Source organism: Diabrotica undecimpunctata, chromosome 6 (genome assembly GCF_040954645.1).
Source record: "Diabrotica undecimpunctata isolate CICGRU chromosome 6, icDiaUnde3, whole genome shotgun sequence".
Lineage (NCBI taxonomy): Eukaryota > Metazoa > Arthropoda > Insecta > Coleoptera > Chrysomelidae > Diabrotica > Diabrotica undecimpunctata.
Genome location: NC_092808.1, coordinates 69,910,461 through 69,930,849, shown reverse-complemented (window position 1 = coordinate 69,930,849; position 20,389 = coordinate 69,910,461). Strand labels below are relative to the sequence as shown.

At 35.1% G+C, this 20,389-nt stretch overlaps 3 protein-coding genes across 3 annotated transcripts; 2 read left to right on the top strand and 1 right to left on the bottom strand.

Annotated features, from left to right (window-relative positions):
- Nucleotides 1-413: 413 nt before the first annotated feature.
- Nucleotides 414-1,022, bottom strand: LOC140444395 (uncharacterized). Its single transcript, XM_072536148.1, has one exon. The coding sequence runs from the start codon at nt 1,020-1,022 to the stop codon at nt 414-416; it is 609 nt and encodes a 202-aa protein (XP_072392249.1).
- Nucleotides 1,023-11,048: 10,026 nt separating this feature from the next.
- On the top strand, nt 11,049-15,876 carry LOC140444394 (uncharacterized). The gene is made up of 4 exons (XM_072536147.1): nt 11,049-11,613; nt 11,884-12,668; nt 12,787-14,122; nt 15,443-15,876. Exons 1-4 carry the CDS (start codon nt 11,049-11,051, stop codon nt 15,874-15,876), a joined length of 3,120 nt encoding a protein of 1,039 aa, XP_072392248.1.
- A 2,348-nt stretch (nt 15,877-18,224) lies between these two features.
- On the top strand, nt 18,225-19,977 carry LOC140442677 (uncharacterized). Its single transcript, XM_072533671.1, has 5 exons — nt 18,225-18,648; nt 18,706-18,747; nt 18,808-18,915; nt 19,309-19,395; nt 19,451-19,977. Exons 2-5 carry the CDS (start codon nt 18,732-18,734, stop codon nt 19,684-19,686), a joined length of 447 nt encoding a protein of 148 aa, XP_072389772.1. The 5' UTR covers nt 18,225-18,648; nt 18,706-18,731; the 3' UTR covers nt 19,687-19,977.
- The last annotated feature ends 412 nt before the right edge of the window (nt 19,978-20,389 follow it).

Genomic DNA, 20,389 nt, shown 5'->3' with positions numbered 1-20,389 from the left:
CCATTACAATACAAGCAAGCGACGTCGGAATCATCATTTTCAAAATTTTTGTTATCGCTCGCGGATTCCTGTTCCTTCTCATCATTTCTCTCTATTCCTTCTTTTGTCATTCGGTATAATGTTCGTTTTTTAGGAAAAGTGCCATCCACAGATTTCCGTTCTAATCCACTGTTGTACGTAGCTTTGCCTTTAGGTTCTATCTTCTGTTTTATTTGTCGTTTAACTTTGTTTGCCAGTTTTCTTCGTTCTACATTTTCTTTTTCAACAACCCTATCTTTCAATTCTTGAATTTCAGGGGTTGAATTTATTACCCCTGTTTTTCCACGCTTCTTTTGTTTTTTTGTGTTTGACGAAACACTTGAAATGGGTGATAAATCTTGAATTGTTATGTGAAAAGGATCCTGTTGAGTATTTTATAGAAGGACCCGTTGGCAGTCTTTAGGTGAGTGATTTTGTGCACTTTCTAGGTTTTCTTCTAGATTATCTGGATTGTTTAGATGGATGTTTTGAGTTCTATCTTGATTGCTCTTTATAGGTTTATCTGTAACCAATGATGGAGTGAACATCCATTCCTCAAAAATATCAGGATTAAAAGGCTGAATCATTGTTTTGGCAAAGGCATTTATGGCATTAGCAGGAGTAGCACTTTTAAGGTAAGCTGTTTTAAACAACCCAGCAACTTGAAAGTGCGTAACGAGTCTGCCAGAATTTTGTTTTAACCAATTTTGAATCTCTTTGTTGTAATAAGTTTGTAGAGGACTAAAAAAGCCCACGTCGAGTGGCTGCACCCGGTGGGAATAGTGTGGTGGAAAGCAGAAAAGTACAATACCATTCTCTTTTGCAACTTGTAAGACTTCCAGTCCCTTATGACTACTGTGGCCATCTAACAATAATAATAATTTGTTTTCATTCGAAGCTTTGGTATAGTGAATAAAATGTTTAAGCCATTGAACAAAAATGTCTGAAGACATCCACCCTTTCTCCTGGCAAAAAGCAACACTTCCCGGTGGGACAGTGTCCATTAATTCATTTTTGAACCTTTTCTGGGAAAATAAATGTAGGTGGTACAAAAGTACCAATTGCATTCATTGAACATACAACTATTAAATGCTGACCTCGTTCCGCACTGCTCAGTACTCCAACTTGTTTCCGTCCCTTGGTTGCAAACACCTTTTGAGGCCTTGTTTGAACAGTACTAAGACCTAATTTATCAACGTTGAATATATTTTCGGATTGAAAATTGTAAGTATCTAAAACTTTTGCTAAAGAGATAAAATATGCTTTGATATTGTTTTTATTAAATGTTTGTGTTCACGCGAGAGATGTATTTTCTGGCGTTCTGAGTGAAATGGTACTATTATTTTCTTTTAAAACATCTCACCCACTTTCATCCAGGAATACGAGTCGTTTTGTTGAATTTGTGTTTGATGTTATTTCTCTCAGCAAGTTCGAAAACTAATCGTCTCAAATTTAGAGTTGTGAGTCCAAAAAATCTTGTTTCCATATCAATCACATGAGTAGCTAACTCTTGCTCAAGATGAGTAGGTAGTGTAATTCTTCGGCCACCCAAGTCTCCTTTTCTTTCATCGTAGTTGTTTGCAAAACGTCTACGGAGTGTCGTAGCCGGAACATTAAAAGTTTTGGAAGCCAACAGCCATCCCATATTCTTTTCTTGAATGTGTTGAATTGCCATATTCATGTTCTCTTCTGAGCACTTCTGCCTATGTTTCTTGGTAGACGCCGTATTAACAAAGGCCCTGCAACAAAACAAAGCCTTTATATCTGATATCGGGAGATATTCGACTGTTTAAGGTATAACTAGATAACGACAATTCAATTTTTAAGGATTGTAACCTTTAAGGATATTTTGGATATACACTTAAATTTACTATTGAAGATTTTGTGCGATTTGAAAGCTCCAAATTTGTTTAAAAACCCCTACAAAATGGTATTGTTTATCTACTTTTACCTTAATACAAGTAAAAAGTTGAGTTTTTGGAATTTTGCAATTATTATTCATTTTCCTTTGAAGGCATATAACATGTGCATATGATGGCATACTGTGCCATCATTGGAACACATCTGCTATGCTGTCATAGGCAAGTACGCATCAGATTAAAAGCAGAGCGTTATCTTCTAGCATCACAATGGCAGAAGTTAAAATGCATTGCCTACTGAAGCTTTATACTAATCAAAATTGCATACTTACTTTGAATATTTTAACTTCAGACGAGAAGCGGCAAAAAACTGTTTGTGTTAACGTGCGTTATAATAGTTCAACACTAAACAAATCACACTTTCCGTTACAGACTTAAGTGTTTGTAACTTTACCGTTGCAAATAAACACTGTCTATGCGCATGCCTATGCAGCCGATATCGTTCGACAGGAAACGATTTACAAATTACATGTGGTATGTCATCAAAGGCAGCATGCCATCATAGGCATATTTCCCCTATACCTGAAAAAAATTATTATTTTGATTTTTCTGATTTTGTAATCATCTGGTGAATTATTCACGAGCAGGAAAATCTCCTTGTAGTAGTACTTGTACCTTTGTTAAATGAAAAGGGTATAAATTTTCGTTGTGTAAGATATTTCCTACCGAACATTTTAAAATTTTGTAATGCATGGCAGATAGTCTGAACGCTAATTTCTGGATAATCTTCAATTTTCATTAAAATAACATCTTTATGTGCTGCTGCCACATAATCATGTCGTCCTCTTTTCTTATTTTTTATGACCACTGAACCTGTTTCTCTTAATCGTTGATGAGTTAGTGTTTCTCGAGCGTTACACTTTTTTCGCCATAAACTAAAGCATATCAACGTAATCCTCATTAGTAAACACCATTTTTGTTGAATTGAAATTGTTATATTTGAATGCCATAAAGTGAAAAACTAAAAGATAAACTTTGTGAACCGACCACAATTTGACAATGAAAAACATAGGTTATACTTCTGTTGAAAAAACGAAAAATTTTCAAATCGATTTTTCTGGACAACGGTGTATTCTATTGACTTAGAATAAGAGTACCTTTTAGTACTAGAATAGCTAATAATTTAATTATCTAGTATCACGAATGCTTAAAAAGTAAAGACAAAAAAACTATGCGTTAAAATAGCCGTTGACCTACCTAAAACGGACGCCTATGATTGGACTAGAAATTAGCAATTCATGAAATCGAATCAACTCTGGAAGATAAATAATCGTACTACTTTTTGTTTTTCTAAATAGAAGTGTTCTGGAGATATTTAAAAATAACTAATTACATTTTTCGACTAGAAAGAAGCATTTTCGGACTAAATAAATTGGGTTAAATTGTCTTAAAATTATCTGAGGAATCTCCGGTCTTCGTTTGGCAGGAGAGTTTCTGGACACCTTGTATACCTAAATGTACAAGGAAAGAATACTCCAGGAACCTCTAAAACCATACAAACAAGCTGAATTTTGCTAAAAATGTCAATTTTGAGACCACAAAAGTGTTTCAAAAAATTTGCCACTCCTACCCCTGGGCTTCCCCCTAAAACCGCCCTTCATAAGGCTGGGGGGAAACGAAAAACATCGATTTACCAAGAATCTGTAAAAAAAATATTTCAAACAAGAAATGTAGCTGAGATACCGTTGAACAAAAATGTTTTTCAAAATCATACGAAATCAACTTTTTTAAATAAAATTTTTATCAACTCGACGGTAAAAATTATTTAGGTTTTGATTAGAGTCTTCTATCGACGAAAATTAAAATGACTTTTAAAGAGAATATTGCCACAGACCACTTAATAACTAGACGTTTCACGAAGGTAGCGCAAGTTCAAACTAGACCAAATGTCATTTGTAATACCGATACAAATCTTTTGATGTTGCTATACTCTGTCTATAGTACATAGTACATACTCTGCAGTTTAGTTTAGGTTTAGAACCAAACTAAAAAGTTTAATTGTCAATCGCCAATTGTCAGTAATTGATTAGCGTCTATGTCATCAGATTTCAGATGGTTATTATTCGTCTAAATTGTTTAATTTGATGGTTATTATTGCAAAGAAATCAAACTAAACTTGGTTTAATATCTCTGGGTTATCGTTAGCATTAACCTCAAATTAGTTTGTAAATTACAAATCACCTACCTCAGTGGTCTGTATTTTAAATGTTCCTGGCGTTCAAATAGTATTTTGCAGATTAATAATAATTAGTTAAATATGGTTTTTCACAATAAATGTTGTATCCTACAATGTAACAATTCATTAACAATTAGATATGCCTTTCCAAATCCTGATAAAGACATTATACATTTAGGAAGTGGCTTATAAAAAATCCTAATTTGGATATGATGAATTCCACAATTCCACTAGAGTTTTTAAAATAAAACGAGTATGCCACAGGCACTTTGGAGATAAGTTTGCTTCTACCTGGAGCCATAACTTGTACCGAAATGCAATTCCCGAGAACAAATAGCTGACTGATTTTAGATTCCTCTTCTAATCTACATCCCAGAAGTATTTCAATGTTGTGTGCGGAAGCAAATGTAACAGAAAGTAAGTAACTCTGACATGTAATTAACAAAAATTATTTTACTTGAAGTGAATCATGGTATAAATTATTATATTAACTTTCTGTTTTAGTTAAAAGTTCTTCAACAAGTAGAGATGCACAATGTACACACATGTTTCAATAATTTGAGATACCCCATTGTAGTAAGTATTGGGAAGATAACAAATAATTATTTCCCAATTGGTTACTATTTTATGAAACTTTAGTTGCTGAACACAATTATGCGCAGTTACCAAACAAAGAGATTTTAATTGTACAAAATGATGAGAGTAAGGATTTAAAAGGTAATTGTAGTTAAAATTTTATATTTCGTATTGTCATCAACTGGGGCTAAAAACTAGAAATAGGAGCTTGCCTGTGTTCATAATCTCCTATTGCTAAAATCTAACAAAGATATATGAAGGTACTGAAACATTCTAGTAGTTACAATAAATTGTTTAATACTAACATCAAAAAACAGTCTACTAAGTCTCTCACGCAGTAATGCCACTACACGAAGGTTAATATAATGAATAGATTTCGCCTTGTAAGTATTAAATAAAGAAATTAACTACACATTTACTTTTAGATGTTTCCCTTAAGAAATATTGCAGCAGTGTAAGATATCAAGAAGTACAATTACCCCTAAAAAGAAAAAATTATATGAAGCATTAAAACAACTACATAATAAATATTCTTTGGAAAGAAATAATAAAAAGTCTTTTAAACGCAGACTGTTTGAAGCTAAAGAAAATTATAAAGAAAATAAATTGGTTGATCTTTAGAACATTAATAGAATGGCAGCTATGCGAATTCAAATTCATTAGAGAGAGAGCTGTAAAACAAAAACGCTAAGACGATTTAGTCTTAATGAGAAATGTTTAACTTTGTCTTTATAAAGACAAAGTGCTCGTTCCTATAGTATTCTTTTCAATCTATTTATCTTATCCAGTAAGTCATCATTAAACAAACTTCTGGCTCAAACTATTGGAGGCCCAGGAATTAATAAGTTAATATTTGAGTCACTCAAAGCAACAATATTAAAAATGGAAGGAATTGAAAAGCATATAGCTGTAATATTTGATGAAATGGCGATTATGCCAAGTCTTTATGGTTTATGGTAAGAGGTCTAAGCAAACAGTGGAAATCATCTATTGCATACCAATTTTATAGCAGAGGTGGTGCAAAAACCCCTCAAATTAAAAACGTGTTGGTGAAAGTCATTTCTACTTTCTTAGAAGCCTCAGCCTGCTATGCAATAAGATCTGTTTCGAAGAAAATCAATTTAGTATCTTCCAAAATAACATATTTTTCTTTGTTCGAGTCTCATCTTCGATATGGTCTTTTTTTTGGGGGTTCTAGAACAACTGCCCCAATCTGATGTCGTTTTTAAATTTCAAAAGAGAGCAATACAGTATCTTTTTAGCCTTAGTAGAATAACATATTGAAAAAGCTACTCAAAATCACGGGATTTTAACTCTTCCCTCTTTATATATTTTAGAAAGTGTTTGCTTAATTCGTAAACACCTACATGTTTTTCCAGCAAAATCTAATCTTGACTACTCCACCAGAAATTCAACCTTTGATTTGTATTTACTGAGCCCGTCTATTGAGTTAGTAAAGAAATCTATATTATATTCAGCAAAAAAATTGTACAACCATCTTCCTTTGCAACTTAAATCTTCAACTGTTTTCCTTAAGTTCCGTAAAAGGACAAAAACCTATCTATCTGAAAGACCATTTTATTGAGTTGAAGTTTCTGAACGAATCGCTTTATGTACAAGTAACTAAAGTATTTGTATAAATATATATTTCAGTATCATATGCAGCAACTTGCAACTATGCAATTTGCAATTTATTTAAATTTTGCCATATATTGTGCATTTTATTATCTTTTATTTTGTGATATTGACGATTTATGTAATTTCAGTAAATTTTAATTTTTTGTTATTTTTCTGACTTTTTGTAAGCTTTGTCCATAAAACTGTGCAATTTTCAGTGGTAATAATATTAGAGCATATTTCTATTATTTTCTAAATTTATATACAAAGTTGTTTTACATATATTAAATAAATTATATTTTGTCTTATTTATTCGTAAATGGTATGGTTTATATTTGAATTTAAAAATAATTTGCACATTTTAAAATTTCAAATGCAATTAATTTTTCAAATATACCAAAATATATTTAAATATTTTATTTAAGCTTTATTTAATTTTTCCCACCAAAATTAAATTTTGAAATTCCCGCGTAATTTCTCACTTGAATTAGTTTCGATACAAATCTCTTGGAGCGCTAAATTTCATATCTAACTAAAGTATTGTCGTGAAGCATTTAGAGGTAGGTGATTTGTGAATAGTGCAGCTTTCGTACTGAATTACATTACTTATTCTTCTTCTTCTTCTTCTTCTTCTTCTTCTAATGGCGCTACAACCCTTTGTGAGTCTTGGCCTGCTTAACAATGTTCTTCCATTCTGCCCTGTCGGATACTTTCCTTCGCCACTGCCTGATGTTCATGGTTTTAAGATCCCTCTCTACGTCGTCTATCCATCTTTTACGGGGCCTTCCTCTTGTTCTGTTTCCTTGGGGCTTCCATCTCTGAACTACTTTTACAGCTCGATTATCTGGTATTCTTTCTAGGTGACCAAGCCAGTTTAGTCTTTGTGATTTTACAAATCTGACAATATCTGCGCTCTGCATTAGTTCATCCAGCTCGTGGTTCATTTTAATTCTCCACGAACTATCGCTACATTGGGTTGGTCCAAATATCTTCCTTATTATTTTGCGCTCAAATATTCTCAGTTGATTTTCATCAGTGGTTGAGAGGGTCCACGTTTCACATCCATATGTGACCACTGGTCTAATTACTGTTTTGTAGATTCTCAGCTTAGACTCAAGATTCAGTAACTTACTTTTCATTAAGTCTTTGTATGCATAAAAGCACTTATTACCGCTAAGAATCCGTGCTTGTATTTCTTGACTGATGTTGTTGTTGTCATTTATTATTGAGCCTAGGTAGGGAAAAGTGGAGGCATATTTGTAGGTATGGTTGTCTACCTTCAGATTCTCATGTTCATTCGATTTTGTGCACTCCATATATTTTGTTTTACTTTCATTTATATATAGACCAAACGTAGCAGCTTCTCGTTTCAGTTCTATATCTTTTTCGTTCAATACCCTTTTGTTGCGGCTTATTATGGCAACATCATCCGCATATGCGCATATTTGCATAGATCTTGTATTAATACAGCCGTTTACATCCAGTTTTCTAACAACAGCTCCTAAAGTTAGATTAAAAAGTGTTGTTGATAAGGCATCCCCTTGTCTAACTCCATTTTCAATCTCAAAGGCCTGCGTCATATCTCCATCTATTCTCACCATAGCTTTGGAACCCTTCAGAGTCATTCGTATAAGTTTAACCAACTTATTGGGTATCCCTAACATAGATAGTTGCTTTAACATCTTTTGTCGATCTACTCCATCAAACGCCTGTTTGAAATCGATATACAAGTAGTAAATAGGTATGTTATATTCAACACATTTTTCATGTATACCTCTTAACATATCTATTTGGTCTATAGTTGACCTCTTTGGTCTGAAGCCACATTGGTATTCACCAATAATCTCCTCCGAAAACGATTCCAGGCGGCTATATATAATTCCTGATAATATCTTGTAGATGACATTTAAAACTGTTATGCCCCTATAATTTTTGCAGAGTCGTTTGTCTCCCCCTTTGTACATAGGAAATATGATTCCCACTTTCCAATCTTCTGGGATGACTTCTAGTGTCCATATGCGGTCGATTAGTTTATGGATACGCCTCCATAGCGCATGTCCACCATTCTTTATCAGTTCTGCAGTTATTCCATCTGTGCCAGGTGCTTTGTTATTTTTTAGATGTTTTATGACGTTTATCGTTTCTTCATTACTTATTACACATTACAAATATCTAAAACTAAGTAGAAAATAGTTATATAACAATGTTTGCAAAAAAATAGGTAAAGTCGCCCAAAATAGTTTGAATGGCGAACTTTGAAAAATCATATCTCGGATATTCCTATACCCTCGTTGAAAAAAGTTATGGAGCATAAAAGAAAAATCGGGCATGTTTTTGTATTTTTGCTTTATTTTTGAACATATTTTTTTTAATAAATTATTTTAAACTTTAAAAGGTGACATTTCGATAGGAAATTTTATTTTGAACTTTTCTGTAGATGTATATGTGCAAAAAGTGCACAGAATTCATTCAAATGCACCCCAGTACACAGGGACAAATTTACCCCTTATTTAAAAACGTATACCTTTAAATAGTAGCACTCCGCGCTCTTTTCCTATTTGGGGGTCCATTGATCATATGAAACAGAAATTCCCCTTTCACGTTATAGTTTCTTTCTAAAGTACATAATCAATAGCCTATACGTCTGATACATGTTGAATATCATCAATATTAAAAAAAAAATCTTATATTCGTATCAAGCAGGAAAATCAGTTAAAGCTGCCCTTATACAACGAGCAAGAAGATTATTCAGATGATTTATAGCAAAATAATATCGATAGATACTTATTAAGGTGTAATAAAGCCGATAGCAACTAAGGGGAGCCCTCAAGGGGGTGTAATGTCTCCAACCTTATGGAATATAGTGGCTGATGACTAGGGTTTCTCAGAGTAGTTCAGGGTTTCGCAGACTATATTGGAATAGTGACTAGGGGCAAATTTCCTAGTACTGTTTCCTTCGATGATGCGATATGCCCTTCATCTATATCTCTGTGAACCCTTCCAAAACTAAACTAGTAGTCTTTACTAGTAAGAGGAAGCTTATTGGACAGAGTGAGGTAAAGTTATTTTAGGAGGAACCAGAAAGAGCCAATAAGGTCAATTTTCTAAGAGTAACCCTGAATTACAATCTGAATTGGAGCACTTACATTAACAACCTAACAAACGCGACAACGCGACTCTTCTGGTATTGCTGAAGAGCTGTGGGAGCTGAAGTAAAAGGTAATTTGTTGGTTATATACATCATTAATACGACAGTTACATACGGTTCAGTACTTTGACAGAAAAAGACGGCTTTGCAAACTTGTGTGGCTTCTCTTACCTCCGTATAAAGTGAAGCTCTTCTAAATATGACGCTGGAATTATATATTTCGTCAGGAGTCTATGTGTGCTGTCTCAATGCTATCAGCCTCAATTCCCCGTGCATCCCAAAGCACATAGGTCACCGCATTCACTGTCCTTTTAGCCTGGTAGAAACAATACTGTCGGAGACAGGCTTCCAGATATCACAATCACTTTCCCGATACGTACAGGTAGCATTCTTTCATACAACTCTCCGATGCATGGAAGAAGGCAAATAGGACGATATAATAGTGCCTACATGCGGGTGATCACCGGTTGTGTTCGTTTACATGTGCTGGCAGGTGAAATGGCCAGGATTCAAAGTCGTAGGCGGGCGGAATATTGGAGAGTGGACTATGCGACTGTGGGCATAGGCAGCTGAATTATTATCTGACGCAAATGTTCACAGCCTATAGCGGCTTCCGTAGCTACCTTTTCAGGTTTAGGAGGGCACAGTCCGATCAGTGTCTTTACTGTGGTCTTTTGGACACACACGATGTAAGAGTGAAAGCCTTGGGCGGATGAAACAAAGAAGTTCGAAAGAGAGTGTAAATGCAAAATTTTTTTGATGGCGTCTATTGTTTTTGTTCCACGACGTATTTCTTCGTTTGGGATCCGTTATTTCAGAGAGACACCCAACATCTGGCGCTATTCAGGGTTACTCCTAGATAATTGACCTCATTGGTTCTTTCTAGTTCCTCCCCAACTTTAACTTACTCACTCCAATAAGCTTCCTCATACTAGTAAAGACTACTAGTTTAGACTAATTTTCGAAACCAAATTCAAGAATTCCGCTTTAATCTGTGCCTTCTAAGAATTGCAAGGCAAAAACAGACGTTGATAAAGGTGTTAAGAGAGACATGGGGAATCTAAAACTTGCATTCCACAACATATCTTTTCAACTAAGCAAAATTCTTAGCGAATTGGTTTCTAGTACTCGTACAGAGTATATCGAAATAACAAGGAAAAGACAGTTAAGATTTTATTTCACGTATAGGGAGCTTGCGCATCCGTTTATACGTATTTCAGCCCAATAGGCATCATCAGAACGGCTTTCGCAAGCGCTCTGAACGTGAAATAATTCTTCTCTGTCTTAGGAAGCAACTATAACATGGCTTCGTATAGACGCAATGTAGCGACATCTGATAATAAAATCGTAGACTAATTTTCGAAACCAAATTCAAGAATTCCGCTTTAATCTGTGCCTTCTAAGAATTGCAAGGCAAAAACAGACGTTGATAAAGGTGTTAAGAGAGACATGGGGAATCTAAAACTTGCATTCCACAACATATCTTTTCAACTAAGCAAAATTCTTAGCGAAGGTTGACTCTTTGGGAGAATCCAGATCAATAGCTCAAAGAAGGTTCTATAGCTTAGAAAAAAGGCTTCTTAATGATCCTATCATGAAGGAGCAGTATGTTGCATTTATGGAGGAATACTTGTCTTTAGGCCACATGTCAAGAGTTACTGATTGTACTTTGCCAGTACATAGTTATTACTTTCCTCATCACGGGGTGATGAAGCAGGACAGTCTCACTACAAAACTCAGAGTAGTGTTCGATGGTTCCTGTCCGTCATCATCTGGTCATTCGCTCAACGATCTTCAGATGGTAGGTCCCGTCATGCAGAATGATTTGATATCTATCCTGTTGAGATTTAGAAGGTATCCATTTGTTGCATCTGCGGACATTGCCAAAATTTACCGCCAAATTCTTATTGATGATACTCAACGGTGTCTCCAAAGAATCTTATGGAGAAATCATCCGAAAGATCCTCTTCATTCATATGAATTAAATACAGTTACTTATGGCTCTACGTCAAGTAGTTATCTAGCCACTAGATGTCTCTATCAGCTATCATTAGAGCATTCTGATACATTCCCTCAAGCTTCTAAAATCATAGCTGAAGACTTCTATGTTGACGACTTGTTAACTGGTTCTGATTCGTTAGAGGACTTAATCCTTAATTGTAAATAAGTCTCTGAAATTCTTTCAAAAGGTTGCTTCCCACTTAGAAAGTGGACGTCAAACAATTCTTCATTTCTTAAGTCCATCCAGGAATCTATTTCATTAGACACTCCCTTCCTTTTTGGTGCCAATGAAAACACAAAGACACTTGGGTTACAATGGTGCCCTAGTTTAGATTCATTGTCCTATTCTATTGATTCAAATGTTACTCCCAAAATTATCACTAAAAGATCAATACTTTCTGGTATTGCTCAAATATTCGACCCTTTAGGTCTCTTAAGTCCATCAATCATTAAAGTCAAAATCCTTATGCAACTCCTTTGGTTAGAGAAGTTAGACTGGGATGAAGGAGTGCCATTGCATATTCAGTCTGAGTGGTTATCTTTCAGAGATCAGTTGCATGAGTTGAATAAATTGCAAATTCAAAGAAATGTAGTTCTCCCTAATTCTGTTCTTATTGAAATGCACGGATTCTGTGACGCAAGCGAAGTTGCTTATGGCGCAGCCATATATATTCGCAGTGTTGATAAAAAGGGTAACATTTTTATAAATTTACTTTTTGCTAAAAGCAAAGTAGCACCTGTAAAGAAGCTGAGCATACCTCGCCTGGAACTTAGCGGAGCTTTGATCTTATCACGTCTTTCTAAAATGGTTATTACTTCTTTGAATATTCAGTTCAATAAGATTTTTCTGTGGTCTGACTCAACCATTACCTTGGGCTGGATAAAAACTTCGTCACATGTACTAAAAACTTTCGTTGGTAATCGTGTTTCAGAAATTCAGTCCAACACAGATCCCGAAAATTGGAGACATGTACCTACGGATTGTAACCCTGCTGATTTACTCTCTCGAGGAATTGAACCTCAGGTTCTAAGCTCTTGTTCATTTTGGTGGCACGGACCGTCATTCTTGCTAGATTCTCCTGAAACTTGGCCAGTTCAAGTATCTTTTGATACAGAAAAACTTCCAGAGTTTAAAACTATTAGCAACCAATTTATGATAGTTTCGTCTACTCCATTATTTGATTTTGAAAAATATTCGAGTTTTTCAACCTTGGTAAGGTCAGTGGCTTACTCTTTGCGTTTCTACTACAATTCTCAACGAAAGAACAAGGCCACTCGTGTTTTGGGGCATTTAACCACACAGGAGATTAACAATTCTACCCTTACTTAAGTTGGTACAAGCTGAAGGTTTCCCATCTGAGATTCAGTGCTTAAGAAGAGGTAATGCAGTTTCTTCTAAAAGCAGAATCTTATCACTTAATCCCTTTTTAGATCCAGAAGGATTACTCAGGGTCGGTGGTAGATTAAGTAATTCAAACTTTTCTTATCAAAAGAAACATCCTATTCTAATTCAATCTAATCATAAGTTTACTATTCTATTTTTCCGTCAAGAGCATTTCAAGCTGTGCCATGCAGGACCTCAACATCTCCTAGCTCACGTGCGTGAGAAATATTGGCCTTTACATGGAAAATCATTGGCTAGGAGAACGGTTCGCGAATGCTTGCGTTGCTTTCGCTTCAATCCCGATCAAGTTAATCCCATCATGGGAGATCTTCCCCAATCAAGAGTCACCCCCTCATTTCCATTTGCTGTTACAGGAGTTGATTATGCTGGTCCATTTGCCCTCAGAACTAGTCGTCATAGGGGTGCTTCTTCATATAAAGGTTATATTAGTTTATTTGTTTGCCTATCGACAAAAGCCATTCATTTAGAGGTGGTAACGGATCTTTCCACCGAAGCCTTTATGGCGGCAATAAAACGATTTATAGCTAGAAGGGGCAAACCATGTCAGATGATGAGTGATAACGGAACCACATTTGTGGGTGCCAACAATTCTTTGTTGGAATTGGGTAAATTTTTGAAAACCAATGGTAATAAATTCCCTGATATGTGTGCTAAATCTGATATAAATTGGAAGTTCATACCGGCTCATTCTCCTCATTTTGGCGGTCTCTGGGAGGCTGGAGTCAAATCGGTGAAGGCTAACCTCAAACGAGTTATGACAGATACGAAATTAGATTATGAAAGATTTGTTACATTACTAACTCAGATTGAAGGAGTATTAAATTCTCGTCCTTTGAGTGCCTTGTCTTCTAACCCTTCTGATCTTTTGCCTTTGACACCAGCTCACTTCCTCATTGGAAGAGCCATGGATTCCGTTCCAGAAATAAATCTATCAAACTCATCCATTACCAGTTTGTCTAGATTCCAGCAGTTGCAGCAACTTCGCCATCATTTTTGGAAACGTTGGTCTCTGGAATACATCTCCGAATTGCAAGAACGGAAGAAATGGAAAGTTAACCAATCTAAAATTCAGACTGACACACTCGTCCTCATCAAAGAAAGAAATTTACCTCCTTTAAACTGGTGTCTTGGGCGCGTAGAAGTTTTGCATCCCGGCGCTGATGGAGTTACACGAGTGGTTACCATAAGAACTTCAAAAGGACTTATAAAGCGAGCTGTTACAAACATTTGTCCACTTCCGGTTCCTAGTGATCAAAGTGAAGGTGCAATCACGTCTTAAGTTCTAGAACTGTTAATGCGTCTTAGTTAAAGAACATTTGTTTGATTTTTAAACTTAAAAGTTTATAATAATTATTGAAGATGTATTTGTTTATTTTTTATTGCATGTAATGCATTTCCTCATTTACTTGCTTACCTGTTAAATTGAAAGCGATCCTTTCAAGGTGGGGGGCATGTTCAAGATAGTGGCTGCATAATTATTAAAAAGGGGAAATGTCAAGGTTGCCAATAGCAACTAATAATTAATCTGTATCATCTCTGTGTGTGTCAAGCGAGAATAAAAAAGTCAGACCTTGAAATTCATTTTGTATAATTTTATTATAAGAATTTTTCACATTACGAATAGATAAATCATCAGATCATATCTAAGAAAAAGAACAAAACAAACAGAACGTGAAATAATTCTTCTCTGTCTTAGGAAGCAACTATAACATGGCTTCGTATAGACGCAATGTAGCGACATCTGATAATAAAATCGTAGACTAATTTTCGAAACCAAATTCAAGAATTCCGCTTTAATCTGTGCCTTCTAAGAATTGCAAGGCAAAAACAGACGTTGATAAAGGTGTTAAGAGAGACATGGGGAATCTAAAACTTGCATTCCACAACATATCTTTTCAACTAAGCAAAATTCTTAGCGAATTGGTTTCTAGTACTCGTACAGAGTATATCGAAATAACAAGGAAAAGACAGTTAAGATTTTATTTCACGTATAGGGAGCTTGCGCATCCGTTTATACGTATTTCAGCCCAATAGGCATCATCAGAACGGCTTTCGCAAGCGCTCTGAACGTGAAATAATTCTTCTCTGTCTTAGGAAGCAACTATAACATGGCTTCGTATAGACGCAATGTAGCGACATCTGATAATAAAATCGTAGACTAATTTTCGAAACCAAATTCAAGAATTCCGCTTTAATCTGTGCCTTCTAAGAATTGCAAGGCAAAAACAGACGTTGATAAAGGTGTTAAGAGATTATCAGAAGGTGTTAAGGCATTGAAAATTTGCAGCTGACTAATGACAATTTTCAGATTGCTCTAGATACGCTCACGCATCAATAAACAAATAAAAAGTGCCGGTAGAAGTTATACTTCTATACACGCGTTCGCCGTTCCAAGGTTATATGGGAGTCAATCTGCACAATCATTACATATGTAATGCTATAGGTAAGAGAGAGCAGAAAGAGAAAGAGAATTAGGTATATAGGTATATGGTGCAAGACATTGGTCTTAAAACTATTTTAAATTGTGTCGAACTGACCACTGCTACTACAAGAATTTAATTTTGAGGTAGTTTATATACCAGGAAAAGAAAACCAACTTCCTGATCACCTTTCACGAAATCCAGCAGAAGATGACCAAACCACAGGAGAAGATGTAGACAGTCAAATTGAGCGAATCTCCTGGCCAACACAGTCTCCGCCTGAAGCCGAACCGGAAGACTTCCCACTACTCAGCCTTTTAGACGACGAAGAAGAGGGCGCAGAACATCACATCCTTGATGATCTGAGAAATATGCCTCTGCAAGCCCGAATCGGACGAAATCATCAGGTGCACACCGACATGCAGAGGTTTATTCGACGATGGCATAGAATCACTGCCAGAGGCCCGAGGAACGAAGTCGAGCAGAGCCTGTTGGAAGAATTCACAGTAGAGAACAACATAGCCTACTACACAGCCGACCAAGACGCTAGAAAAATCCTCGTACCCGATGCTTTCAGATCCGAAGTCCTGGAGTGATACCATGACAGCGAGGATGCCAATCACCCCGGACAGGAGGAGACTATAAGGGCCATTAAAGAAGTTTATTACTGGCCAACAATTTCAAAAGATGTAACGAAATATGTCAGGTCATGCCTGATATGTGCTACTAGGAAGGCAGCAGCCAGACAGCCAAAAGCACCTATCATTCACAGAGAGCCCGTAAATCCTTGGGAAAGGATATATTTCGACGTTCTTGGACCGTATCCAGCCGCAAGAGGTACCAAAAACAGATATATTCTCCTAGCTACCGACTGCCTCAGTAATTGGATTATGCTCGACAGCCGCAAAAGCCGGGACATCATTCGCTTTTTTCAAGACGAAATATGCAACAGAATCCTACCTATTATTTAGCCAGACATTATTTTCAGCCTTCGTACCCGCCAAAACGAAGCCACAGGCCAGACTCCGGCAGAATTACTACTGGGCTACCGACCGAGCAGATCTCAGGAAACTGAGCACCAAGTGAGCACACTGAGGAGACACGCCAGCAGAGGGTAGAATGAGCCGTCCAGCGAGCCACCCTCTACGCCAGGAATGTCTTCCCAGAGAACGAAAATGCTCGACAGCCCAGAGTATACCTACAAGGCGAGCAAGTCTTGGTGAGGAACCATGTCAAAGGGAACTTCGGTCCTACCTGGACGGGCCCCCACACCATCCTCAGAGTGGCAGGCGACCATACGTATGAAGTACGTAGAGATCAAGATGTCGACAGAGTGATCCACGTAGACGACATCAGGCCAGCTCCACCACCACGGGACACTCCCGTATAAGCCCCACGTAAGTGTTTAAACAGACTAACAATTTTATATTTACAAACTTTCCCAAGTGTTAATCGTTAAAAACTTTTTCTTCATATTTACAAACTTTTCTAAGTGTAAATTGAATTTTTTAACATTTTATCTGCGAAATTTTACAAGTGTTTAAACAACGTACATTGACATTTTTACATTTTATCCATTTCCCAAAAAGACAATGTAATGTTGAAAAAATTCATATTCTAAGTATTCTTTTCGTACAAACAATATTGGAAGATTGCGAAAATCAATTCTACTTAGTTTTAATTTACAAACAAATATATTTTCAGTTTACTTTCTAGCAACTTCTCAATAAGAATTGTAAAAACTTCGAGGCTGATCTAACTGGCGAAAAAGATTGTGTTATACAAGTTTTGCTACTGTTAGAAACTTTTGCCAACACCTCGAAAATATAATTTATCATACTTTTACTTTAACATTTCTTAAAAATTTTAGACATTTTCTCCTTGCAGGAATATTCGCATAACATATATTTCAGGTGAAACTATATATATTATTATCGTTACAGCTCTACGAGTGTCGCAATCACTTCAAGTTCTACAAATATTTTTATGCCTTAAAGTTCGATCTTGAACCGACACTTTGTTGTGTCCAACCAATGTTTCATGAAATTATGCACTTGTGTAGATACCAAGTCGATATTCCACCTTTTTAACAATTTTAACACTGTTTACTAATTGTAACTTAGAATAGAATATTCTATATAATAATAATAGAATAGAATATTATCACAATTTCTTTTTTTTATACATGTATTATTCTAACTTTTGGTTTATAACCTGAACATTTTAATGTCTTAATTATGACTATTTTTATTTGAATTTAATGTAACTTTTATGGCTTAGTGATAAGAATTCTTCTTTTGCCAAATTGTAATTAGGCAAAAAATTTTTATATCAATGTTTTAGTTATGTGTACTAATTACCATTTCATATGTTTATTTACAAAAAATTGTAAACTTTTCTTGTTTTTTCAATAAAAAAATACCCTGCCATCAAGGTCTTCGGAGGGGAGGGAGTGTCGTCAAGGTAACCAATTACGACAAAGATTGTTACTTTGGCCGCCAATCACAGCGCTCGTTATTAACTACGCTCTCGGCGGAAGATTGCTACAAATTCTCAAACACGATGTGTATAACAGAGCAGCACATCTTCCGATCGGGATCCAATCGTCATATACTACTAGCCCCGCTAGACCTTGTTGGTCTGGTGTGCTACCACGCTACTTTGGGCGAGTTGTATAAAAGCTGGCTTAAAGTTGGCTTAGTTAAGCCGTGGCTTAAAGTTAAACTAGCTTATCGCGCAAACAGTGTTGTATAATGCTAATCCTTATGATGATTTAGAAAGCGCACGATTACGTCAATTTCACAAAGGTTGGTATTAAATCTCTCAAATAGATGTCATATTGCAAGTGTTCTATGATAAAGAATCCAAATAAAGAAAGAAGAAGATTATAACCTACTAAAAAGTTTGTATTATTGTTTTGTCAAAGAATTTGTTTGGTTTTTGGTTTTGTTAAACTCAATAAATAATAACCGTTGTGTAAAAATTAATTGAATATGGCTAATAGGCAACGTTCAACGAATTTTAATGAGACTGAAATTCAGCTGTTGGCAGCTTTAGTAAAGGAGCATATGAAAGGGGTAAACAAGGAAGAAATCAGGAAAGAAACATGGGATAAAATTACCCAAAAGTTTAATTCGCAAATAGGGGGAGTCTTCCGTTCATTAAAGTGCTTAAAACCAAATATAAAAATTTGCGCACAACAACTGCAAAAAAATTTGCTGATATAAAGCTAAACTATCAAGGCACAGGTGGTGGTCCCCCCAATAATATTATCATAACGGAATTAGATGAGACAATAAAATATATTCATGGTCCGCAAGTCGTTGGAACCACAAGCCCATATGACGATGATGCCGAAGCTAGTGCAGGTAACAAAAAGTGGTTTGTTTATTACTATTTATTTATTATAATTGATATTTTTTTAGCATTAGAAGATGAGAGAGACACTCCAATGATAGTTTGCACTGGTAAGATATTTAAAACCGCTTTTATTATATGGATCATGTGATAAGTAAAATGTGTTTCAGAAAAAGACAAGATTGGAATCCAGGAAGATCTTATTTGTGAGTTCATTGATGAACCAGTAATTGAGGAGAACAGTAGTAATAATGCAAACGAAAATATGTGTTCTACAGGTATATATTGATATAAATAAATAAATAGACAATTTGAGGACTCAGCCACAGTACTTTGTAACTAATAATTTGAAAATTATACAGTAGAGCATTAAAAATGCTTTATTTTCATTGCATATGGTGGGAAATTTGTGGTTATCGAGATATTACTAAAAAATATATTTAAAAGAGAGTTAGCTTAACTATAAAGGTGCTGCTTATAAAATTTAAGCATGTTTAGTGTACGAGCCACAGTTTTCTGTAATTTGTTGTTAATCAAGGTCAGTGTCAACCATTGCCCAGTAGATGTTGGCAGTTATTCTACAACTACAGTAATAAAATGAAGTTTATCAAAAATTTAGTTACAAGGTCCTGCATTGTGATCCTTTAAATGTGTTTTATTTTATTTTACAGAAACTGACCATATAAATTGGAAGTCTTACACACCTAGTACTTTACGCACTCCTGTATCTAATGAATTGAAAACAACTAAAACTAAAGGTATTTTTGTATTGTTTATTCTTTACAAATATTTTATTTATTGTAACTGTTGCAGCGCAACATAAAGATGAACCACTAAAGAACAAAATAGGAAGTTGGGCTAAATCGAAAATACAGCTCACAGAGCTACAAAGAGAACAACATGTGAAAGAACATGAGTTAAAAATGTTGCATTTAAAAGAAAAACATAAGAAAGAACTCGAATTAATGGAAGTTGAATCCAAAATAAGGATGGAGTTTGCACGGAAGGAACATGAAGCAAGGATGAAGAAAATAAATTCTGATGTATAAAAACAATTATGTAATAAGTTTTAATTACCTAATTAATCAATAAATATTTTTTCTACAAATTTTTATTTCTTCTACAGAGAACTACTTACAGAATTCATTAAATAAAATTCAGTGCTTTGAATAATATTGGTATTTTTAATCTTAGAAAAATCAAAGATAGTCACATGTAAGTATAGACATATAGTATGAAGGACTGTTAAGACTAGTATGCATTCAAAATTTTTGTATTTATAATGCACATTAATATAAATCTAAGTTTATCTGAGCATTTTCGGCTATAATGTCATCTTCAGAGCAATAAAATTAGCTCTGAAGTTGGCTTTATAACCAAAAGCCCTCAGCCTAACTTAGATTTACTTTACTATGCTAAACACAAAAATTTACCTGGTCACTGTACATATAGTTCATAATTTATAATTTTTACAATAAAGATAATTTTCTGTTTATGTAAATGTTTTTATTTGCTACCATTACTACTAAAACCATTATACTAACATAAACTTACTTGTTTGTACCTTTGAACTAAGTATATAACAACAAAAAATATCATCTAACTGCATACATTTTTATTAAGATATTGGACAAATATAACAAACAAAAAATATTTACATAGAACTTATATATTTAATTATGTATAAGGGCTTGAAAATATTCATTTATTAAAATATTTCTGGTATTATTGCCATTAGGATTACGTCTTCTT